This window comes from Littorina saxatilis, linkage group LG17, assembly GCF_037325665.1.
Source record: "Littorina saxatilis isolate snail1 linkage group LG17, US_GU_Lsax_2.0, whole genome shotgun sequence".
NCBI classification, from domain to species: Eukaryota; Metazoa; Mollusca; class Gastropoda; order Littorinimorpha; family Littorinidae; genus Littorina; species Littorina saxatilis.
The window spans coordinates 50,928,593-50,953,545 of record NC_090261.1 but is presented as its reverse complement, the minus strand read 5'-3'; the positions used below and the strand labels follow the sequence as shown (position 1 = coordinate 50,953,545).

Sequence of the window (24,953 nt, the reverse complement as noted above, 5' to 3'; positions counted from 1 at the left end):
CAAGGTCAACCAAACTGGTGTCCAAAGATAGGGCTTACATTGCCCTGTATAGCATACATAGCTAAGGTTGCCATTCTCGATAACTTCAGAAAAAAATGCGAAAATGTGAAAAATGGTCGTTTTTAAGACAACAATTACGGCCCCTGTGACCTTGAACTTGAAGTGAGGTCAAGTTGCCGCACATGTTTTTTGAGATCTTGTAACCATACACCATCAGGCCACATCAGGTGTTGATAGACTTAATAGTGTCCAAGAAATATCCAACGTTAAAGTTTTCCGGACGGACGGACGGACGCCGGGACGGACGGACGGACGGACGACTCGGGTGAGTACATAGACTCACTTTTGCTTCGCATGTGAGTCAAAAAACTGCATCGTGAGTATAAAAAAATAAGACTAATATGATTCCGTACATGCAGCACAATTGGACACAACATGCATAACCTGACTGTGACTCATTCCGCAAAAGGTGCATTCAGAGCAGGTTTAGTTATCAGAGACTCTTGAGTGGCATAAGGTCAGCACAGTTAAGATCCATCTTCCGCACCTCCCCTCTCTCCTTCCGACAAGCAACCCTTCTTTACTGCACTCAGCCAGTCGACTCACGAGTGCTATGTTCCAATAAATTGAACATAAAAATTATATACAATGTATTCCTTTACAAGGCCAGAGGCCACTCGATCACGTACATCTTGTTGAAGAAGAGAAAAAGAACCGAAACGGAAAGAACGAGTACATCTTTACACAAACGGGCATCATTCCAGCACTGCAGCGGACGCATAAAGGCACAAACGAAAAGTCCAATTGTACATAAATACTAGCAAAATGCATAGACAGTACTCGTCTACTACCTCTTACCCTATCCCTAGATTCGTCGTCAGTCCTCACCTCCTTGCCTTTGACTATACCAGCTTCTGCCATTATGTATAAACTATACTTGACCCGAGCAAGAGGTGAATGGAAAATGAATTCCACACCCTGTTTCAATAAAGTGAGCGAACAGTGCTACAAGACCACGGGCCAAACGACCTCGTATACGCACGTTCATCTTGTCCAAGAAAAGAGAGCGATGACCTCCTTACACCATCGGGCACCATTTCAGCAGACGCATAAAGCCCCAAACGACCCAGATCAAGGGGAATAGATGAGACAAATGGTGCATAAGTACGCTAGGTATCCCGAGTGTAGCATGTCTGGCGATGCAGACAGAAATCCTTCCCGCGGGATACATCTCATAAATTGCATCATTTATCGTCTGCACAGCAGTGCTTCTCGTTGCGCTGAGCCGATAGTGAGGAAGCGCGCGAATGTTCTGGTAATTACGAAGCTCTATGATAATTATACCTCACATCGTTTCATCGTGTAAAGGTGAGCATAATGATCACTCATCAGTCTACTAGAAATTAGACTAAATTCATCGTGCAGAACTGTTTATTTCATAGCTAAATCACTTGACAAAAATTCAGTACAAACTGGGGCATCTTCAATCTTGTGTCATTATGAAGATAAAGTCTAATTCTGAAGTCCTGTCTATTGCACTCTTACCTAAATCGCAGCCTTGATGATCAATCAGAAAAGAAACCTCAGATAACATGTAGTAAATCATACCATGGTGACGATGACAAAGAGTTTGTTGTGGTCGCAAAACACGTGTCTATCATATCTCTTCATTTTTATTCAGCCACAACAGAGTGGCCTCAGAGCGAAACCACCGACTAACTATGGTCCAAAGAGAAGTATCTGTTCTTGAGACGTGTGTCACTGCCCGCACAGTGGTCATCATTAGCTTATGAGAAAGCCAGTCATCTGAATTTTTACGATCTACAATACCCCCCCCCCCCCCCCCCCCGACAGAATATGACTGCCTCATTGGTGGGGGAAAAGGTAATACGCATAAAAGCTCAATCGTGCCCATAAGTGTTCGTGGGAGTTGTAGCCCGATCTCATTAATTTACCGTCGGCGACTACTCGTATAAACTCCCCAAGTAAATGCACGCAGCGGCAACGCGAGCTACTTTGTCCATGCTCATCCTAGTAAATGACAGGGCAGACGAAGAAACCGCTGACTTGGCGTAAACCATCGTGTTAATGATAACCCTCGGAGGACACTGACTCTCAGGTGTTATTAAGACTATTGGTGACAGACCAACAAACATATTATAGGGGATAATCATTTTGACTTCTGGTACTGCGTACAAGGACACTGATCACATGAAAATGACACGCCAGTTAAGACGCTCGAGTTCGATGATGATCGTTAGCAAAGAACACATCAAATTATTTCATTATTTAAACCTACGATGACACTTGGCTTGCAAGGTCAATTAAAGCATTGTTACCTTGTCCTCAATTAATGCATTGTTACCTTGTCCTCAAAAGACCAGCTAACCAATACCACTATTACCTGACCGATGTCCGACGCCTAACTTAAATAAGTCAGTAACCAACTTTCACTCTGCAAGTGGTGCTGTCGTTTTACTTAATTTTACCAAACTTAGCTCACATGTATCCAACTGAGGGTTAAAACTTCAAAGCTGCGTTCTTGGCAAGAGCAATTTCAAGGAGAACAACAACTTTTATGCAGGGAAAGGTGCATCAAAACGGCAGAACTGTTTATTTCATAGCTACAGCATTTGACAAAGCCTCCCAGTGATTGCGCACGTCATGGGAATTTCCTACACGTGAGAGCAGCAGGGGGCAACAATTACGTCCTCACGCTCTCTAAGAATACAGACTTTGCTAAGAATACTGGCAAAACTTTCCAGCAAAACTCATAGAAAGATCTATCTTTAAGTATAACAAATCTTGAGCTGATATCAGGAAATTGAATAAACTGAATCAGACACATCGCAGATAGTGGCAATGGGAAACATACACACAAACATTACACACTAACTTACACGCCCCCTCCCCCCCCCCCCCCCCCAACTGACACACACAGAAACACGCTCGCGCACAGCTAAACACGAACAAACACACACACACACACACACACACACACACACACAGAGTGACAAACACACACAAACACCGGCGCAAAGAAAACAACACAACTGTGACCATGGGTTTATATCAGCAGCTACGCGTAGAGGTGGTGGAAGAATGCAGTGAAGCTGGTGAACACTTGAATAGACTGAGGCTGGCGTTGTTGTGCCTGCCTGTGACTGGTGAACACTTGAATAGACTGAGGCTGGCGTTGTTGTGCCTGCCTGTGACTGGTGAACACTTGAATAGACTGAGGCTGGCGTTGTTGTGCCTGCCTGTGTGACCCGTGTCAACATCACCCCACTTGTGTTGTACTCGGGGCTCTGTTGTTAGCGTCACTGTTTACTTTCACACTGATTCTTATCTCCAATCCGGTTTACCCCAGTTCGTGTGATGTCACAAAGGACCCGCTTTATTAGATCAAAGCGCAAAGGAGGACTGACTATTAGGGTTTAACGTCCTCTTAGACCAACTGGTCTATATTGGGACAGGTATTGGTAATACGTTGAAGATATGGTGTGATACTTTGATTCGAACAAGCCCGCTGTGGCTGTCTTCTTCGACACACCAGCATTGGGTTTGTCTCGTCAAAGTATCGAAATACGATCATGATAATTGGAGACGAGAGATGATGCATGCGTGTCTTCGTGTTTTCCAAGCCCTGAGACTGTCGCTGTGAACGTGGGATCTTTTACGTGCGCATGTGTGCACACGGGGGTGTTCGGACACCGAAGAGAGTCTGCACAAAGTTGACTCCGAGAAATAAATCTCTCGCCGAACGTGGGGATCGAACCCACGATGATAGCGACCAACTGGCTACAAAGCCAGCGCGCTACCAACTGAGCTACGTCCCCGCCCGCAAAGGAGGAGTGTTCTTTAGTGGAACCCCGCTTACAAGAACACCGATTTAAGACCCTGCTTTCTCCGACTTTCTGTTCATCGCCTAAGTTGTAAATTAACCCCCATTTTTAAGACTCCCTGCTTTCCAAGACCTGATTTTCTCAGATTTGTTTAGGTCTTAAATAATAAAAGGGGGGGTCCTACTGTAATCGAACATTGCCGCTTCAAGTTTGATGACAAATTCTGAAGTATGCCTCTGGTAAATCCAATGAAACGAGTCCTGAAATGCGTTTACCTGTAAAAGACCAAATTAAATTAAAAAGCTTCGAACTTAAAACTAAACATGATCTTGTGATAAAGCCTGACACACAATGGCTTCTTATCGTCAAACACTTAAAAAAAAAAATAAAAAAAATAAAAAAAAAAGCCTTACACCCTCCGAAGCTCCCGTTTCCACAACCATAATTGATGGAATCATAAAATGGGCTTTTCTGTCTTCATGTTCTTCCACAGTGGACGGACAATGCACTATCCGTCCATTCATTTGCTAAAAGCCTGTGCATGAACAAAATAACGCTTCCGTTACACATTCCTTTTAAGTTAATCAGACCACTTAAAAGCACTTGTATTTTATCGATGAGGGCGCCCTTAAAAGCTTTGGTGAAGAACGCATGTTGACTTGAGGGTAGCTGGATTCCATTTCACACGGAGAAGCCAGTAAGCCCTGTTTAATGACACGTAGTCCTTGCACTAGGGTAATAATTATAACCTAATCTTATTTCAGTACACCAAGGTGTCTCTATCGCTCTTCCGTGAAGGGCTGATAAACCCCATGATAACGACTGAAGGTGAACCAGACAGGATGCGTCTACTTAACTTTCACTTTGTAGCTTGCTGGTAACTCACTAAAGAGAATTCAGTTCGTGCACACGCATGCATCCATAAACAAACACACAAACACAGACCCACCGACAATTCGACAAACACAGGTATTTTACTTTGGTTTCATGTTGTTATTGTTGTTGTTATTAAACGTCTCGTGGATGGGTTTGGGAGGATGGGGAGCCGCAAGCGGGCCCGGCTTACTCAGTTGCAGTGTCCATGCCACATTGTCATTTGTACACTATCTCACTGTGCTCCCGTCACATTGTGAGGCCCGATGCACTGTGCCCTCGTTCCTTCAACATACGTGTGCCCCTGCCCACTATGCCCCTCCCCCCCCCCCACCACCCGACTCTCTGTCCTACTGTACCCCCACACACCATGACCCAGTCCATCTGCCCTACTGTGTCGCTAAAACATTGTACCTTTCTTGGTGCCCCGTTTCCTCTTCCCCACTCCCCATCCCCGTCCAAAAGTGCCCCAAACAAATTGTGGACAAGGACACAATGCGCCAATATTCAATTATAGTGGCTTCGGCATGCCACAAGGCCGTCCAACATAGACAATGGAAAGCTGTCGGTGTAGGAGACCTGTAGACATGTCTCTCGAAATGTGTTTATCGCAATTGTAAAAAGCCGTTCTCCCTTCCAGGTCGTGCAGAAACACACCCGTCATTAGCTGCTCTCTTCACAAACTTAATCAGCAGTGAATTCATCCATTTTCGGTGTTTTTAGACCTCTCTTTCTTGGTGCCATATCTGTCAACCATGGTGTCGCTCTGTCTTGGATTCAGTGCGAGAACAAGAATCCAAATCCCAGAACAACAATGACGCTATTAACGCCCCAAAGCAAAACCGCTCTCTAGTTGCCCGTTTCAAACCAGGTTGACAACTACCTTGAAAAAAATCAAGGGGGGGGGGGAGGGGGGGGTATCAAAACAGTATGTATTGGAATAAACAACAGTAAAGTGAGAAGAAAAGAAAACTAAGCTGAGAAACAACTAAGACAATTCGGAGCACTGGCCAAAGACCGTAGACCCTTCAAAGTTGGGGCCCCCAGGCAGCAATGAGAGGCAACACAAAACGGGCCTGTGCTCATTCACCGACGACACCGTCGGGTCGCAGATCGACAGTGAGGCTTCTCCCCATTCAGAATGTTTCGGGCTGCCAGTCCTGTACTCAAATCTCGAAAAGCTATTGCTAGAGAAACATAGTCACACCTTTCGTATGCTTTTGGAGCAACAGAGGCGTCTGAGACCTCAACTTCTCACTAGGCAATCTTTCTGACGTTCTCATCTTCTCTCCCGGGCAGAAGTCTCCTTTCCCAACCCCTGCATCAGGGCCTCACATCCATGAGAGGTAGCATAGGACAAATGTCCTGGCCAATGTAAAAGTGATAGGACATTTGTCCTGAACAAAAACAAATCAATAGGACATTTTTTTCCCGTAACAAAACGTAAATATGATTAAACTTGACTAGTTTCTTGGCACGAGGGTAAAAGAACAAAAATACTTTTCTTGGCAAAAAGTGAGCAGCTTTGACTGCCACAGCTGCCCCCTTTTCTTGTTTTGTCAGCTGTCGGGTTTCAACTATCTCCTTGTCTCTCTGGAGAGATGGCACAAGCACACTAACAGCATGGTCTTTGGTTTCTTGATGATCGGTAAGGGCCGATTTGCGAACGGTTGGAACAGCAAAACATAAGTTTCCTCTCTGGGTCATGCGACATCCACGGGAATGATGTCGCCCAGCTTGACTGAGACGAAGTTACGCGTGGGGGTGAGGGAGGGGGTAGTGTCTTTCTTCGGCTCCGATGTTTGACTATCGCGATCGACATTCTCACCTGGGCGATCGGGCTCTAACTGCTCTGGGGCTGGAGGAAGCTCAGTTTCCGTGCTACTGACAGATGATGAGGGAAGGGACTTGAAGTGTAATTTCTTCTGTCCCTTTTCTGGGATCGCGGTTTTCGTTTGTTATTTTCGGGGAAAGCGCGAAGGGAGGCAACTCTCAACTGGCTTCGAGCATTCCGAGTTGCGAGCCTTGGAAACTCTTTGGTACTAGAGGCACAAAGTGTCTAATTTCGTCTGCTACACATCGCTTCGCAATACATCGATAACATAGCATTCAAACTACTGTAAATTAAGAAGTACCGACGATGTCCGGATCAAATGATAGAATAATCGGACATTGACCACTTTGTGACAAAAACAATAGGACATTTGTCCTCCTGCATGAAAAATGTATAGGACATTTGGAAAAAATATCCTCATATGTCCGATGTCCGACGTGGATGTGAGGCCCTGCTGCATAGATCATAGTATAGGTCAGGTGCCCGTTTTCAGCTGGGTGGCCCGGAGAGCGCTCAGAAAAATCGGGTTAGTTGTATACATCCAGTCCGCTGTGGGATCGAAGATGAAATTCAGACTTAACGTCCTCAGTGGCCAATTAGGCACGTTTTGTTAATTAATACGCTACCAACAAAGTTTAGAGATCGTAAGCGGCACGTGCTCTAACCACGGCACCACTCTGGCTCAGTGCGGCTCTCATGTATGGTCTGACAACAACCCACACACACACACACACACAGGCCTGTGTCGCTCCGGCCGTACACAGGTACATAGACACGAAACGCTCGGACCCTTTTTCTCTCAAGGCCACCACAATGGACATTTTTTCGCTCCTCATTTGCAGGACAGACCGGTGGCAGGAATGTCACTGGGAAAACAAGCAGCCGCGCGGAGCAGCTGGCAACCCAATCTGTGAAAAAACAAAGCCACGCCGCCACCGCCGCAGCGCTCACCACTGATCATCAGGGGATCCGAGGTGTCAGACACTCTTCTTCGCTGCGTTCAGATTTTCTGAGCCTGACGAAGTAGTCACCTTCTGTCCAAGAGGGCCCAGAAACTCTAAAACATAGCGCGTGTAAACGATGAGACTCACCACATCACATCATATGGCCAGGATTTTACATTGGATAAGACCACTTGGACACATACCAAAAACCAACGGCCTGTGTGCTTTCTGTGCAGAGTTGGAATTAATGTCTTGTCAATCTGCGAAATACCCCCCCCCCCCACTCTGCACAGGGAGCACTCGGGCTAAAAAAAAAAAAATTAAAAAAAATTGGATATGTGTCAGAGTGAGGGGGTGTTCTTATTCCACGTAAAAGCCGCCTGGACAGCCGAACTGTGCTTTTTCAGTAAAGTGCTCACAGTCGGAGAGAACGAAGTACGCAGTATGTGGAAATGGAATACATTCCTGCCAGCATCTTTCTTTGACATCCTATCCCGTAACCTTCACGGTGCTCAGTGGAAGAATGAACTGTAAAGCACGAATGCATCAGTCTACCCTTTCCAACACGGCCCCGTCGTCTTTTTCACAGGTAGATCAGTCTAACTCCCCCCCCCCCCCCCCCTCCATTCCTACAACGCGTGCAACATGGAATGATGAATGAATCAGCTTGCAAGTTCGAGGCCCTCCGCACAGGGAACAAGCCATTGAAATGTGGAACATGCATTAATTCTCAACATACTGGTTTTGACATCAAAAAGGCAATCTATCATCGGCAGATGGAGTTATCATATTGGGAAGAAAAACTGACGAAGATGAAATATATAGGTTCTGAAAGAAACCCACTCTAGCGATGCTGCGGGGAAGGTGATAATCGAAGATCCGAACTACTGCAATTACTTGCTAATTATATATTGTGTATATTATATATTATATATCAATGTTTTTCACACAATAAGTAAGGTATGCGTGCCTTTCCAATGAATAGGTCCAGTATAGTGTATAGATCTAGACTGGACTTATCTTTTACTAATGGAAAGTCTCGCCATAAGCTTGTTTTGTACTCTTTGTCAAAGAAGGTCCTTTCTTCCGTAAATTCGTCAAGTTCGTCAACAGTCGACGCACTTTTTCGCGGCACACGTATGTGTAGTTCAATGCTAAACCTTTTGCCTCTGCGTCAGTGTGTGCGTGCTATTTTATAAGGAAGATCCAACCTAATTCTCCGGTCTTAACGTAGTCAACTGTAGAGGCAGAACCTTGACCCCCAGAACCAATATCCCCCCAGTCTTGACATTATCTGGCCTTGCTGGTAATCAATAAACACAGTACACCCCGTCCCCTGTGCTAAAGATACAAATCTGGCGAAACCCGGCCATACTGGGTTCCCACTGGTCCAGAAGATGACCAGCCAGCACGCCAGAACCGCGTTATCATCATTCCCACACACGCCATGCTGACAATAAAATTGACAAGAGCTGACCACAATACTGGGGACAAGAGCTGTCCATTGTCAGCAAGTGACCTTCTGCCTGGCTGCCAACAGGAAATGGAAAAACGGCTGACCAGATGACCCTTTGCCAAGGTCCCTGGACAGTCGACGGAGTGACTGATGGATGCACGGAAGAAGAGGTGGAATTGACGGGTATGGGGCATGGGGTGTGGGGAATTGACTAAGGGTCTGAATAATGGAAAGGGGGGGAGTGAGAGGGAAAGCAGTCGAATGTGGACCACAGGGGACTCGCTGGTGACGGAAGGGGGGTGGGGTGCAAATGCCGGATGGAGTGAAAGCGATAAAGCATGAGGGAATTCATTGACAACGGTTCAAATGGAGGCCTTGACTTGAGCCGGCTGACTGGGGGGAAACTAGTGAGTGACACTTGGCAGTGTCGCTCACAGTCACAATTAAGGTCTTGTGAGTCGTGGCAAGTGTCCTGCTAAGAAAAACATCCGATCATTCCGCCATCACGTAATGCTTTTATGCAACACCAAACTGGAGTACACCAAACTGGAGGCATCTCATTTCTAAATATAGATTCCAGGTAAAAGGTAGCATGCTACCAGGGATCGCGTTTACCGGTAATTTCCGGTATTTTACCGGTTAAGATTTGCCAATACCGGAAAAAAAAGTGGATGTCGGTCAGACGTACCGATTGTTATTTGGTTTGACCGGTAAAAAAAAAAGTAGTAATTACAAAAATCGTTTGTCAGTACGAGGGAGGGAGAGAGAGAGAGAAGAGAGAGAGAGAGAGAGAGAGAGAGAGAGAGAGAGATTTGGATGGCTTGTTGTGACAGCGCTACAATGTTGCGATTATGTCTCCATTGATGTCAAGGTGTCAACATGACGTCAAAAATAACAAGGAGGCGAGCTCCAAAATGTCTTTCAGTACGATTGTGCCAGATCTAAAGTATTTGCTAGCAGATTATTTGAGCAATGTAGGTGGTCAGGGAGTGGAGAAATCTTTCTTGTCGCCGAGAAAAAGATCTACACACACAGACATCAGACATCATACTTTTCGCGCCATTTCTTTCGGTTCCCGGTCCATCGCAAGTCACTCAGGGATTTTGACATCGGCTCTGCGCGTGAAAACTTTTTGACAACAAAGAATAGGCGAAGTGAAACTGTAACAGTAAGTAACTAGTGAGTAAGTCTTCCAGTTGCGCGATTACTATTTGCTTTCCTATTTTATTTCGGAAGTCTCTCTCTCTCTCTCTCTCTCTCTCTCTCTCTCTCTCTCTCTCTCTCTCTCTCTCTCTCACAGCGGCTGCTGATGTGTCACTGTCAAGTTGTGCGACAGTTGCTTTGAGAGGGGGGGGGGGGGGGAGAAAAAACGTCCGCATATCACTGACATTGATTTAATGTATTGTAAGTCATTGTTTGTCTTTTACTGGTTGCCTTGGCAAGCTTACCGATTTTCGTGAGAGCCTTGTAGCCAGCTCATGACGTCATACCGGTTTGAAAAATACCTAGCGCGATCACTGTGCTACGGCAATACATGTACGATCAAATGGACGACAATGCATTCGAACGGCTAAGCTCCTGTGGTACAGTGTGTATCACTGACCATGGGTGGCTTCACTGTACTAAGGGACTGGTTCGAAATGGAAGGGTACATTGTCCCACGGTTAGACGTGTGGGGAGATGTGGGCTAAAGACCACAGCCGAAAAGAATATGCTGCTCAAGACGGATGAAGCTACAGTGACACAAATGTTGGTTGTGCAACTACAGAACCTACAGATGCACTGTTGGGCAGAAGCATTGGGGGAAACTCCGAAAGAGAAGATAATCGGAGTGGGTATGTCAACTGCATCCGAGGTCTCCCAGCAGTTCCGATTGCCTATAGATGCGCGGACGAGAGTCGACTAAGAATATATTCCAGAATAGATAAGAATGCTAGTCTGGTGGAATGGGGTCGATTGCTGGCAGGGTACAAAACAAAATATAAATCTAACGTGTCTACGCCTAGAGGGCAACCATAAATGTGTACGTTTTTTTTTTAGTTTTTTTTTTTTTTTTGGGGGGGGGGGAGGCTGCACTCGAAAGGAGGGTACAAATGCACTGAATAGACTTGACCATTCTACATGCATTCTATATTCATGTAAGACGCACAAACTAAGTATAGAGAGAGGGGGGGGGGGAGAGGTGAGGTCTCTACTTTGAGAGAGCGGGGCAGGGGTGTGGGAAGGCGGGGGAGGTCGCACAGTAGAATGTCCAGCCACAGTCAAGTTCAGCCAGACTCGCACTGACTGCCCATTGATGTTTCTACACTGACCCTGAGGGACTGGTCGATAAGACCGCTGTGGGTGGAAAACAAAACTGGTAGAATTATTCTGTTTGCCGGGGGACCTCAAAGATAACACATTTTCGTCCCTATCAGAAGACACAAATTAGGTTCGCTTGGTAATTAGCTCATTAACAGTCATGGTTATATTTTTTTAGACTAAGCACACACACACACATCAGAGTGAAATGTGATATCGGTCATCTGCATACAAGTCCTGAGCCAATAACTTGAGAAGTTGAATAAGATGTTTGTGTGCACACCGTTCACAAAGAACAGCACAATGTTTAAGCACAAGAACATCTTCAAAGAAACGATTCCAGAACTGTTAAGCCTTACAAACAAGACAAACATATAAGACGCTAATCAATCAAACTCTGAAGATGATCAAACATGAACCACCAGTAACAAAAACAAAGCAGAATAATCAATGACAAAATCAAACACACTCAAGATCTTCTGGCACATGGTAACCTTATATGAGACAAAAAGAAGAACGGCGATCTATAGATCTATCAATATCACTTTTGTTCAAAGAAAGATGTTGTTAATCCTGTACAAGACTATTTCCAGCCCCTGCCTGGCTGAGAACACTTATCTTCTGCTGTTACTCTTATTCCCTGGGGGAGTATGTGGCTGGTCTTCATAGACCGGCATAGACATGCTGATCGCTGTACTGCTGCTGGTGCTACAGAGTACTATCACTGTGCAGCAGCACAGACCCCAAATGTATCAAAAAGATACATGTATTGGAATCCCCCATTTAACTTAAGGCCAAAAAAAATAGTTGTGGTTAAGGTAACATAGCCACAAAAAAATAGGGTAGGAAGGTAGGCAATCACTTTTTTTTAAAACTTTTTTTTCTAATGTGTACAAATTAAACCTACTTGACAGGGAAATCAGTGTGCGACTCGAGCGCTTTCGCTTTCATTGCGTTTTCTGCACTCGTTTTCTTGTGTATTTTTTTGACAAATGTAATAAAAAGTTACTTATAGGGTGCCGGTCGGCCCCTAAAAATAGGGTAGGTCGGGTTACCGTAACCACACCTATTTTATTTTTAGGCCTAAGACCTTATTAAGACCTCCCCCCTTTTAGTTTGACTTTGGAGACCTTGGTTTTTCAAATGTTCTGTATGTTTAACATCGATTAATTTATCTATATATATATATATATAGATGCTTTAACAAAGACTCCCTCCCTTGAAATAGGGGGGGGGGGGGGGGGGGTTACACTTACAGCTTTTCAGATGGGGGGAGGGGAAGGGGAGCTTGGTAAAGCAGGTGGAAGAGTAACAAGAGGGGTAGGTTGGTGTGACTGCGAGGAGGGAGTAAGGTGGATTGGCCTATGAACACAACATGGATACAGTCAGGTAAAGGATACTTACATCTGTTGCATAACATCATTCAAAAATACTCCATCATACAGGTCTTTGTACTCCAAGGCCTTAGCATCAGGTGGTTTGAAAGTTTCAATCTGTCAGACAGAAAAAACCCACCCACCCACATGTGACATGAATAAGATCAATAAAAATTACAAACTTTGTAAAGGAGTTTCAGAAGGTTTGACTCTTGCACTTAAATTTAAAAAATTCGCATGCAGCTGTTTTAATTAAAACTGAGAGCAACGGACTTTCGTCCCACATCAAAATGAATTGACAAAGACTGAGACAGTCACAGGTAATTATTTATTCCGGCTTCAGGCTTATCACAGTCACACTCACAGTCAAAAGGTCAACACACAACATCGAAAGACGCACACGCACGCACTGTTACAAAGCATACCTGACCAGTAATTATTAATCAAAAGCATGCTGTTATTGATATGGTCAAAGTAAAACTAAAAGTCCTATTCCAGGGTGTAATGCTTGTAACAGTAACACCAAATCATTCAAAATAATGTTTTACATAAATATTACTAATTTACTTCATACAATAGATCAATGGGCCCTTCTAATCAAGAAAGACAATTATCTATGACAGTAACATGACTAACAAGTGACACTGACAATGATCTTATCAGTGTCACTGTCGGTGCAAGGCCACTGCAGCAACAGATTAGGCCAGCACCGACAGTTGTAAAGCAGTCGGATAATAATATTCTGCCAACACTGAGGTACTCACCCACAACACCAAGGGATTGCTCATGTAGTCGCTCTCTGCCATTGTCCAGCGGTTCTTGCTAAGTACTCCACTTCAGGTAAAAGAAGAATAATCCACACAGAACACAACACACTGAACACACACACACAACCCGATGTTCCCAGGCCCGTTACTCCAAATACATGTTGATCACATTAGTTCCTGCTGGTCCGTACACGTTGTTTTTCCATTGCCTCGTGGTAAACCCAGCACACAACTTTCACACACAACGACTACCGCACCTGTGCAAGACAAAAGAGGAAGGTTCAATGGCCGATTCCTTCACGAAGTTTGTCGCTAGCCCTAAACTAATTGGCCCTTCTCTCATCGTTTCATCAACAGTGGAGCCGAGTTAGGTGACAATTAAGAGCCTGGGTGGCCCCAAACCGTGATTGAGAATGTGAGCTTCGCTTCACTCTCTCGCCAATCGCAAACCCTTGGGAATGCGACCCTGCTTATCATAGCTGCGCGCAAGACGGACAGGTACGATCATGCACCATGACTGGAATAGTAAGTACCCAGTCAACTCCGCACACAGTTTGGGACTGCGACACAAAAGTCGGCACCCCCTTCACTGTCTCGAATGACACACACACCCGTCCACTTCAAGTTACAAATCGAAGACCAGTGACCAGAATCGGTAACCATGACACACTGTGTCAATAGACAATAGACCACGCTGACGGCCTTCAGTCAACAATGTGTTCTCATAGCAGGTGAGGTAGGAAATACCCGCGCATAGATCACAACAATGCCGATCACACACAACTCGTGTACTTGCACATTTTGACGCCGTGTGTGTGACGCCGCGGTCCGCGCTCGCTGACTAATCCACCAATCAGATCGCGTCGCTGGAAACCAGGGCGAATAATTGTTGGCTCGGGCTTGAATTTGGACAGCGCAAAGAGAAACAACGCAGGTAAACACTCCAAGCGCCAGTCTAGGTTCATTGAGAGAAGAAGAAAAAAATCGTTTCCATGTATCAGAAAAGTAAAATAGATAATGAATTGTTTACTACTATCAAGTCTACTGTTTCAAGTAGACAAGTGAAGTTATATCATCAATAAGTTTCTTAGTTGTCAGTACGGGTTGAAAAACCGATCTTGGGGATTTCAACCTCATTCTACTTGAAACAAACAAACACAAAACAACAACAACAAGAAAACATTACGCCCAAACAATGCAGGAAGGTTCCAGTGAACAAGACAAAACGGAGAACACTTTATCTTGATAATGGGAAGAGCTTTACAACTTGCAAAGACTGACCAGTCTATTGGACCGAAAAAGAAACTTATGATTGCGAAACGGGGGGAAAAAACACCCTAAAATGATTATATTGTTAAAGTTAACAAAAGTACTGTAACAGCATCCGTTCAGTGCCGCTGAGCTTTTTCAGAATAAACCAGTTGGCAGCTCATATAAAAGAGAATTAAAATATATAATGTCAGCGGAAAGTTGTTTGTCTCTCAGTTCCTATTACTCATATTCAGTGTAACTTGGACGTACACACATTCACACACTATGTACGCACCTGTGTTATCCCGTCCACAACATGCAGCCGTATATATATATATATATATATATATATATATGTTTAATTGCTGTCAGGCGCCTGTGACGCTTGCCCGGGTGTTTAGATTCAAGGGACATAATCGTTACACAACAACAATAAAGGAGTCCGTCATTCATTGCCTCCCTTTAGAGAAAAAATGCACCCGCTTCCCTCTAAACCCTAAAAAATTTTTTACAAAATGTACACAGGTGACACGTAAATGAAAAAAAAAAAATGAAAAAAAGAGAAAAACCCGTCGACTAAACTTGTACACAGAAATCGCAACCTACGTCTTAAATTCATTATGACAAAATTTAGATTTTATTAACTAATTCAATCCTCAAGTTATTTTTTCAGTCACCATTTTATTCATTTAAAAGTGCCTTTTACCTTAGCAACCAGCCTTAAAAAAATTATCGGATTACCCTTTAATCTTACTTCGTCGGGTGTGCAGTTCATGAGCACATTGTCAGTCTATCAATTGTGAAAGAGCGGAATGGGGAGAGATATTATGTTTGGGAAATGTGTTGGATCCCATGATGTATGCCAGGGTGAGGGTGCGGGTATGGATATGTGTGGTTTGGGTTATGTGTGGACATTGACGTGTTTTTTTTATGTGTCCATATGTTCTGAGCGTGTTTTTATGTGACGTTATTTTGTACACGAGCCAAAAGAAAAATATCTGTTGCATTCCGATGATCATCAAGTTTTATTGAATTGAATATAAAGCACGATTCAACGTTACCAGCCTTTCTTAGTCTAAAACAACACTAATTGCTCACCATCTATCTCAGATCTGACCAAGGTTGTTTTTTTTTTTACATGAGATAAGACCGCCATCAGTGCACTTGGTCACATATCCAAACACCCCAATTGTTTTCTGCGAGTGGGAATTTTGTTGAATCAAATGTTAATAGAGCCACTGGTTGTACTCAAAGTGTACTCATTGTACATAGGGATCACCCATTCTGTTCATTTTTGGTAAATTACATAGATGGTCATCCAATGGCAACCCCCCCCCCCCCCCCCAAAAAAAAAAGTGACAGCTGAAGGCTGTTTCCATGAAAAGGAGTGTGCCTTTACTTCTGCAATGGACTGCACAAGTTTTAGGTGAACATATTTTAATGCAAAGAATTTAAACGATTTTACCACTTTCACGTGTTTTTGTTATTTCAGTTTAATGTTGTGTAATGCACTACACAACCAGTCATTATTTGAGGTGAAAGAAAGTGTCAATGTCAGTAAGTACTCTCGAGAGCAGTCGCTCAACTTTTCTGAAAAATGTCTGTGAGGCAAAGCAGAGACATACACATACAGAGATGCGAAGCGAGGCCGCTCGCGTGAACTCTCGGGTTACTGCGCTCGAACCGCAAGACCTTCTGCGATTGTCAGCCATCATCACGTAACACGTTGTTGTTCCTTGCTCTCTGACACCGATTTGAAGTGCTTTTCTGTCACATTTCTTTGGATATTTCCAGCTTCATACGAGAGATATCAGTGGTAAGTAAACTTGATTCATGTTATGTAGCTTCAACAGTGTGTACACGAACGCATTTAAGAGGATTGGGTTCCCGAAGTGGGCAAAAAACGGTTCCTTCGGTTCTTGCGGCCATTGTTTCTAAGTCCATTGTGCGTGGAGGCAATGTTTGGGAGCTAATATTTTCTTTTGTGCGCAACTTTGCTTTCCCTTAACTAGCAAATGCATTACTGGTGTGTACATTAATCTGTTTGTATAATTTTTGACGCGCTGTAATTATATTTGATGCTTTTATGTCTCACTCAAAAGTGGTTCTCGCACTTACACTGGCGTGTGGATAAAAAGTTACAAGTTCGTAATGGAGAAATGAGCGAAATTGCTTACTTTTGGATTCATCTTCTAATCACCAAATGATGCAATAATTTTCTTCTTGTGATTTTCTGTTTCTCTTGAGTACAAAGAATGAACATTTTGCAAGTTTTATTATAATGTATGATTTTCTATGAAACAGTTCTAATTCTTTAAAAACACAACAATTATCAACGTTTACCTTTAAATGGTTATTTTTCTCTAAATTATGGATGCAAAAAAGGTTTTATTCAACTGTCCATGTTTGTTTTGGTAAAGTAGACACTTGCACAATTATACACTCTTCCCATACATTATGTCACTTTTATTGTCAATTTATTATTTATATTTTATTTTGGAGTGCAAAGTTGGGTAAATTATAGCTGAGTTCGCAGGATATATGCTAATGTGTGAGGTATGCCAGAGACTGACTGATTGCAAATAATTGAGAAGTTCTGCAAAGAAAGTAGACATATTACATATCGATTGAAACATTATTAATTTGACAAGCAGTTCAATGGCACTATGTACAGTCCTGTTATTTTTTATTTGAAAAAGTAATTGATCAGGAAAAGTTTTCAATAGTCATTGTCTTGCGCACACAAAAGGCATTCTGTCCCTATTCTACATAGAAATCCAGTTAAAATTAAAAAAAATATGCAGTCACTGAGTCAGGATTCATACACCGATCAATACAGGACAGTAGATGATGCCACAGAATGGATCAGCCTGTATAGTGCTTATTATTTCATTTTTGTATGTGTTTACTTTTTTCAGATGCCAAGACAGCGGAAACGTATTGGCACGAAGCCGAAGGGTGCAAGATCGAAGCAGAATGCAGCAAGTAAAAGGAACGCAGAGACGAAACGACAACTGCTGCAGCTGGCTGAACTGGAAACTGAGTGAGTACTAATAGATGTATGGCATATTTCCAAAGTATGCACCATTACTATTAGTAATTTAAGGCAACAATAAAAAAGGACGAGGTTTTTCACTTTTTGTATCTGATTTTTAACAGGCGCTTGAAGGGTTTGAGGTTGAGGAATGCACATTCTGACCTATGTGTAGGTGTTGTTACTAGACCTTGGCTTTACCTTGAGAGATGTAAACTTACTTTTATTTTGTATTCAATGTTTTGACGCAACAAAAACAGGGGGGGGGGGGGGGGGGGGGGTAGGAAATGTTTACTAATACATGTATTTTCAATCCAGGTAGCCCCCTGTCCATACCTTCAGCTTCAGGGTGACTGTAAAGTGTGCACTACATTGGGGTATGCACGTAAAAGATCTCACGATTGACAAAAGGGTCTTTCCTGGCAAAATTGTATAGGCGTAGATAAAAAATGTCCACCAAAATACCCGTGTGACTTGGAATAATAGGCCGTGAAAGGTGGATGCAGCGCCTATAGGCTGTTGATCTACTGGCCGATGTGAATGCGTGATATATTGTGTAAACAAGAAGAGCAAACGCTCGATCGAGTCACTTTCGCAGTTCTGAATATTATATGAGGCATCAGATGGACAGGAAGAAATTGCTATTCACAACACAATGAGTCACGTTCACATAAAATTTGAGCCCGGTCACTTTTATAGTTTTCGAGAAAAGCCCAACGTTAAGTTGTGTGTTGCCGAACAGAAAAGGCTAGTTATCTCCCTTGTTTTTCTGATAACGTTCGTAAAAGGCTACAGATGTAAATACTTTGATGTAAAGAATAATCCTACAAAGTTTCAATCACATCCGATGAACTTTGTCAAAGATATAAAATGTCTAATTTTTCCTTTGACGCTGACCTGTGACCTTGAAAAAGGTCAAAGGTCAACGAAACCATCGTTAAAGTGTAGAGGTCATTGGAGGTCACGACTAAACAAAATATGAGCCCGATCGCTTTGATAGTTTCCGAGAAAAGATATAAAATGTCTAATTTTTCCTTTGACGCTGACCTGTGACCTTGAAAAAGGTCAAAGGTCAACGAAACCATCGTTAAAGTGTAGAGGTCATTGGAGGTCACGACTAAACAAAATATGAGCCCGATCGCTTTGATAGTTTCCGAGAAAAGTCCAACGTTAAGGTGGTGTCTACGGACGGCCGGCCGGACGGCCGGACGGACGGCCGGCCGGACAGACTAACACTGACCGATTACATAGAGTCACTTTTTCTCAAGTGACTCAAAAATTCATTTCACACGGCATACGCGCTTTGAACTTCAGATAAGGCGCTATATATATATAAATACCCATTATTATTATTATTATTATAAAGCTACAACTTTTATTTATTTTTAAGTGGTCTTTCAAATAACAATTCAGTCTTCTTTTTTTCTAATTCAGTACAGATCCAGCATGGACCTGGGGGGATTTTCTTCTGGGTGTGGAGGACAGAGCCGATCCTGCTGAATCCATCATCGAAGATGAGGTTGCTATGGAGCTGACGGACTTGGATGGGGACACTGCACAAGGATTCTTCATGATTGTTGGGGAAAAAGCTTTCCGCTATGAGCCTGACCAAGATGTTGATGATCTTGTAGCATCATTGAAAGCCAGTTGTCGTCGTCAAGTCTTCCAGAAACTGACTCAGGATGTGAAGTGTGCCCTTCAAGATTCTGAGTCTGTTTGTGTCTTGCTGCAGAAAGGGTGCAAGCTGCGTCTTACTAGCATGTATGATTCAAGCATTCCAAGCTTGAAATTTTGCTTGTCAATCAGTGATGACTTGTCGCCTTCTCTGGTGGTACATCAGGGTATCATTCCGCCTACCCATGACTTCTGGATTGGACTACCTCGTTATTTGTTCACTGCGACAGATGTTTTAAAGGTACTGGACAAGGTTGAAAACTGGTCTATCTGCAGTGGAAATTGTGAAGAACGGTTTCAGTCACTTGTACCTGTAGGAGCTCCTTTCTGCGACACAACCATGAAGCGAGCTGCATACAAGGAAAGTGTCTTTGGTGCCACAGGTTGTGAGACAATCATCAGATCAACGAAGTGCCATCTTCTGATCAGGAGTGGCGGCAGATGCCAGTTCTGTAGTCTGTACAGAAAAACGCTATGGAAAGCGGTGTATAGAAACAAGGCGAAAATGGAGGCTCTTCAAGACAACAACCTCATGTCATCAAAAATCCCCCATGCGCGGATGAGTAGAGATGACTTGTGCTTGAAGGTTACTCAGCTCAAGGAGGCAAACAGGTCCCTCTCTGGTGAACTAGACAGGCTGAGACGGGAGTGCAGAACCTGAGTGGAAACTCGCACCAACAATCGGATGCCAAGAACTTGAGGCACCATCTACAGATTTAAATGTGTCACTGCTTTCTGTACATGCATGTTAGAATGTTTAATCCAAGACATTGGCGCCACTATGTGTCTTGGTTTTACAGTTCTCAAGGTATCAAGGTGGGTATGGTTTTCAAGACGAGTAGGTCAGTCTAGCCGGCTTTTGGAACAGTGGAACCCTTGTTACACAAACCGACTGCATTCTCTAAAGAACATATATTGACCATTGTCTTTGCCATAATAAGCCAAATGTAAAGTCTGTTAGTCTAACAAGTTGAAACTGACTTGTTAGACACCCTTATTTTGAACCAAAGATATCGTTTGCGGTTGTTAATTACGAATGTGACCGTTGGCTTCAGGTTGACCATTAAGTCCAGATACATAACGGCACTGACTGTGAGCGTGTTTCGCTCCCCCAGCCCACATGTTTGGTTTTGTCTGAGACCATGCTGAGACTAACTAGGTCAGCAACATTTGCGGGAAGAGGAGAAATTTGGTGGGAAAACTTACATTTAGTCAGTCAAGGCATGGTCTCGCGTCGTGGCCGGAGGAGAATAGCTTTGTGACTAATAAATGTTTAGTTAGATAGCAGAGCATCACTATTGCTGGATGTTGATGAATATAATATCTGTGACAGACAGGGATTACGACATTTGCTGCAGAGTCGCCTGAAGAGTGGTGTTTTAGTGTGTGAAAAAGTGAAGAAAGTGTCTTTCATGAGTCACGAGTGCCTGGTTCCAATGTGCGTGACTGTGATACGCGGTGTTCTACCGAAAGCATCAAGCAACGCGTACAATATTATTTTCTCTAGAAAAGTCTGACATAAAGATAAATTCAAGACATTGGTACCTAACTCACGATCTCAAAATAACTTCAGCTTACTTTTTCAGCCCAAGAAGAAAACGTTGTTTTTTGGATGGATATGTTTCACTTAAAAAAAAAGTAATTTAAACCAAACTAACAATCGAAAAGTGCAGACTATCTTTGAAATGATTTATTAATTACAGAACGATCATTGAAAGTGTTTCGCTGTGCTCAGGCAGATTAGCCAGTGGTGTCTGCAATAGCTTTGAGGTCGGGCTACATCTGGAAAACGTTGTGTTGCGGGTATGTGTGCTGTAAAGGAATGAGCGGTGCGTGGTCATATCATTCTCGTGTCTTTAGCTCCGCCCAGTCCACCACGACCGACAGCTGTTTGATTTTGAATTCAAATTTGGTGAGTGAATTTTTTTTCTGGAAATACGCTATCCAGGGCCTATTATACACTTTTTGGGGTGCTGCGCATGTGTGGTGTACACCTGGAAATGTTTGCCCGACAAGAATGGTGCTTTTGAGTTTGGTATAGACAGTTTTTGCCGCTCTGCTTTTATACCTGACCCTCAGCCTTCAAGGTTCAAAACCACTTCAAATTTGCTGCATATCCCATTGATGGCAGAGTTTGTTTTCAAACTTAGTGATGTTCCGAGGCGTCGGTCATCGGTCATAGACCGATTTAGGTTGTAAAATGACCGATTGCAAACACCTCTGTCCCGTCAAATGTCCGATCCGATCGCGAAGTCAGCGGTCATTGTCCGATAGTATTACGTCTAGAGCGGTCACTGCAAGAAGAATCTGTACAAACTGAAGTATCAAACCCCGTTAAAACGAGTTAGAATCGAGTCCTACTTGAACTTCAATTTTCACTCTTGGTCGAATAATAATACAAGGGACGCAACTCTCGACCGAACAATATTACAAGAGCCACAACTCTCGCTACTTTTGACAGCGACACTTTACTTCCGCCGCCACATTTCTGCAAAGATGCCGCCGAAGAAAAAGGTTTGCGTGGGAAAAGGGCAGACACTTTTGAGTGGCTTTGTTACAAAAAAAAGGACGACACGGACAGTCAAGTTGCAGGGCCTTCGGCCCCGTCGGAGACTGAAGCCTCAGAAGGTGAGCCAATAGATCTACAACCTCAGGAAGAGACGCAGGAAGAGACGCAAGAAACGAAAGTAGGGGCGACCAGAAAGTTTGTGCAGAGCTGGTTTTCTATGTTCCCTTGGCTCAGCTACAGCAAAGAAAAAGAACTGATGTTCTGCACCATCTGTCAGGAGGATGGCGTTGCCTCAAACTCGTTCACCGTTGGTTGCAGCAACTTTCGCAAATCCGTGTGTGTGTGTGTGTGTGTGTCAGTGTGTGTGAAAGATCACTTATGACATTCTGAAGCATGTGTCTGTGTGTGTGTGTGTCTGTCTGTGTGTGTGTGTGTGAAAGTAACCCTACTGAACACTGTTGCATTTAAAATATTAAAATAAATTTAGAACTGTTCAGGTTTTATTTGCCTTTATTCATATATTCTCAGTCGTCTAAAAAGGTTAGGTGCCATGATTGGTTCACTTGATCTGAATGTCCTATTGTTTTTTTGTAGTCAGGACATGATGTCCTATTAGTTTTTTGATTCAGGACATTTTGTCCTGTTGCCCTCCAGTCCTAGGAACATCACTGCAAACACACACACTCTCACTCACTTTCAAGCAACAGCAAACAATAGAATTCACATGTACACCACAATAAGTTTATTCTCAAGTACAGCTCATGCTTTTTCCTCGGGCTTGTTGAAAACGTAGGTGAGGCAGCATTTTCCGCAGTAGTGTCTGTCAAAGTGAGACGCCATAAACACACCAGCGCCGCACTCCTCGTTGGGGCACTCACGACGCAGACGGGTGATCTTGCCGTTCTCATCAACCTATTTGCAAAACACACAAAAACAAAACTGACATTACCAATTTTAGAACAATTAACAAAATCCACAACATACAGTTTGTTTAACGCCCAGCCGACCACGAAGGGCCATATCAGGGCGGTGCTGCTTTGACATAACGTGCGCCACACACAAGACAGAAGTCGCAGCACAGGCTTCATGTCTCACCCAGTCACATTATTCTGACACCGGACCAACCAGTCCTAGCACTAACCCCATAATGCCAGACGCCAGGCGGAGCAGCCACTAGATTGCCAATTTTAAAGTCTTAGGTATGACCCGGCCGGGTTCGAACCCACGACCTCCCGATCACGGGGCGGACACCTTACCACTAGCCCAACCGTGCCCAACATACAGACACACGGTTGTTGAGAAACTACAGCAGTTCAACACTGGGAACTGTCAATTTCTATACTAGTACAGTTGCTCAGACCTGGTAACGCGGAAGTTTATATCATATTCAGTGAATCGTAAGGTGTCCTAAGTTTGTCATCATTGCAACCGTAACTAATTCCAATGTTCAACTGTATGGTAAGGGAATGACACATTTTTTTATTATAAAAGTCTCCACCCCCCCCCCCCCCCTCCCAACACAACAGACAGGCTCTACTTGACCTGTAACTCACCCTCAGCTACCTGTGACTTCTGTCTTTACAGGAATGCACTTGCTCAGGTATGGTAACGCTGGAGTTCATATCATTTTCAGAGAATCGTAAGGTGTCCTAAGTTTGTCATCATTGCAAGTGCATCCCAGAGAAGGTGAAAATGACAGCACAACATTCAATCATGGTAGGTGTGAAGCAAGATGCTAAATAATAAAGAGTTCTGTCCACAAAGGATCAACAGGGATTCAATTCAAAATGCTTCTTTGCTTTGCAACTAATACAAGTACATGTAGTTGCAGTGATTCAGATAAGATGATACAACAGAAATTCTTCCCATAAGCTGCCAAACAGAGCCAATTGACACTTATCCGAGACACTTCACCAATGACAGGAGTATGACCGCTTACTAGTGCCAAAACCTGGTGTTACCCATTATCACGTGATAATTACCAATTAACGCTGTGACAGTGTCAGTTACTGTTTTCATCTGTTACTCATTTTCACGGGAAAATTACTAATTTTTAGTTTCGGCACTAGCAATCCGTCAGGAAGTGAGCCAAAACTAAAGATTAGTAATTAACAGGTGAAAGTTAGTAATTAACATGTGAAAATGGTAATTATCAAGGGAAAATTACTAATTTTCCCTTGATAATTACAATTATGAGGTTTTGGCACTAGTAAGCCGTCATACAGGAGACTACAATAGGAAGGTTTCCGCCAGTTATCTCTGAGGTTTTGGGTGCTTAGAGAGTACCGTCCCCCCTTGCGGGGGCAAAAAACAGAGGTCACAAGCAGGGTCAAGGGGAAGGTCGCTGGGCGGACAGGAGACTATTGGCACCGCAGACAATGTGAAGTCCTCATGCACAAAATATCTGAAACTATCTTACACAGTACAGAACCTTAGAGACCACTTCAGTTTCAACGACCAGATTTGATGAAAAAAAAATGCTTTTAAAGTAGCAGTTTCTGCAGTTGCCTTATCCACAAAAACACTGACCAACACAACAGACAGGATGCCTCTACTTGACCTGTAACTCACCCTCAGCTACCTGTGACTTCTGTCTTTACAGGAAAGCACTTGCTCAGGTATGGTAACGCTGGAGTTCATATCATTTTCAGAGAATCGTAAGGTGTCCTAAGTTTGTCATCATTGCAAGTGCATCCCAGAGAAGAGGTAGAAATGACAGCACAACATTCACTCATGGCAGGTGTGAAAGCAAGATGCTAAATAATAAAGAGATTCTGTCCACAAGGATCAACAGTGATTCAATTCAAATATGTCTTTGCTTTGTGACTGATACAAGTAGATTCAGATACAAGATGATACAACACAAATTCTTCACAGAAGCTGCCAAACCGAGACATGATAAACTAACACGTATCCGAGGCACTTCTCCCAAATCACAGAACTATTGCTGTAGAAATAACAAAAAACTATACAACTCAAAAATTCAGTTTTCCTGTACAACACCATGATCATTTACTAATTTAGCCTATGCTGTAAATTGGTACCGCAGACAGTATGAAGTCCTTATGCACAAAATATCCGAAACTATC

At 43.4% G+C, this 24,953-nt stretch overlaps 2 protein-coding genes across 4 annotated transcripts in view; both read right to left on the bottom strand.

Moving 5' to 3' along the window:
• Nucleotides 1-14,216, bottom strand: part of LOC138953806 (girdin-like) — a 124,588-nt gene extending 110,372 nt beyond the window's left edge. For all 3 annotated transcript variants that reach the window (XM_070325737.1, XM_070325738.1, XM_070325740.1), the window contains exons 1-2: nucleotides 13,394-14,216; nucleotides 12,658-12,746 (exon numbers count right to left, since the gene is read on the bottom strand). In XM_070325737.1, the coding sequence (XP_070181838.1) occupies nucleotides 12,658-12,746; nucleotides 13,394-13,435 (131 nt within the window). In that variant the 5' untranslated portion in view covers nucleotides 13,436-14,216. The remainder of the gene's footprint in view (nucleotides 1-12,657; nucleotides 12,747-13,393) is intronic.
• Nucleotides 14,217-22,591: 8,375 nt separating this feature from the next.
• LOC138953797 (ubiquitin-ribosomal protein eS31 fusion protein) overlaps nucleotides 22,592-24,953 on the bottom strand; it is a 29,477-nt gene continuing 27,115 nt past the window's right edge. Inside the window, exon 5 of the mRNA XM_070325706.1 lies at nucleotides 22,592-22,776. Within this exon, the coding sequence (XP_070181807.1) occupies nucleotides 22,624-22,776 (153 nt within the window). The 3' untranslated portion in view covers nucleotides 22,592-22,623. The remainder of the gene's footprint in view (nucleotides 22,777-24,953) is intronic.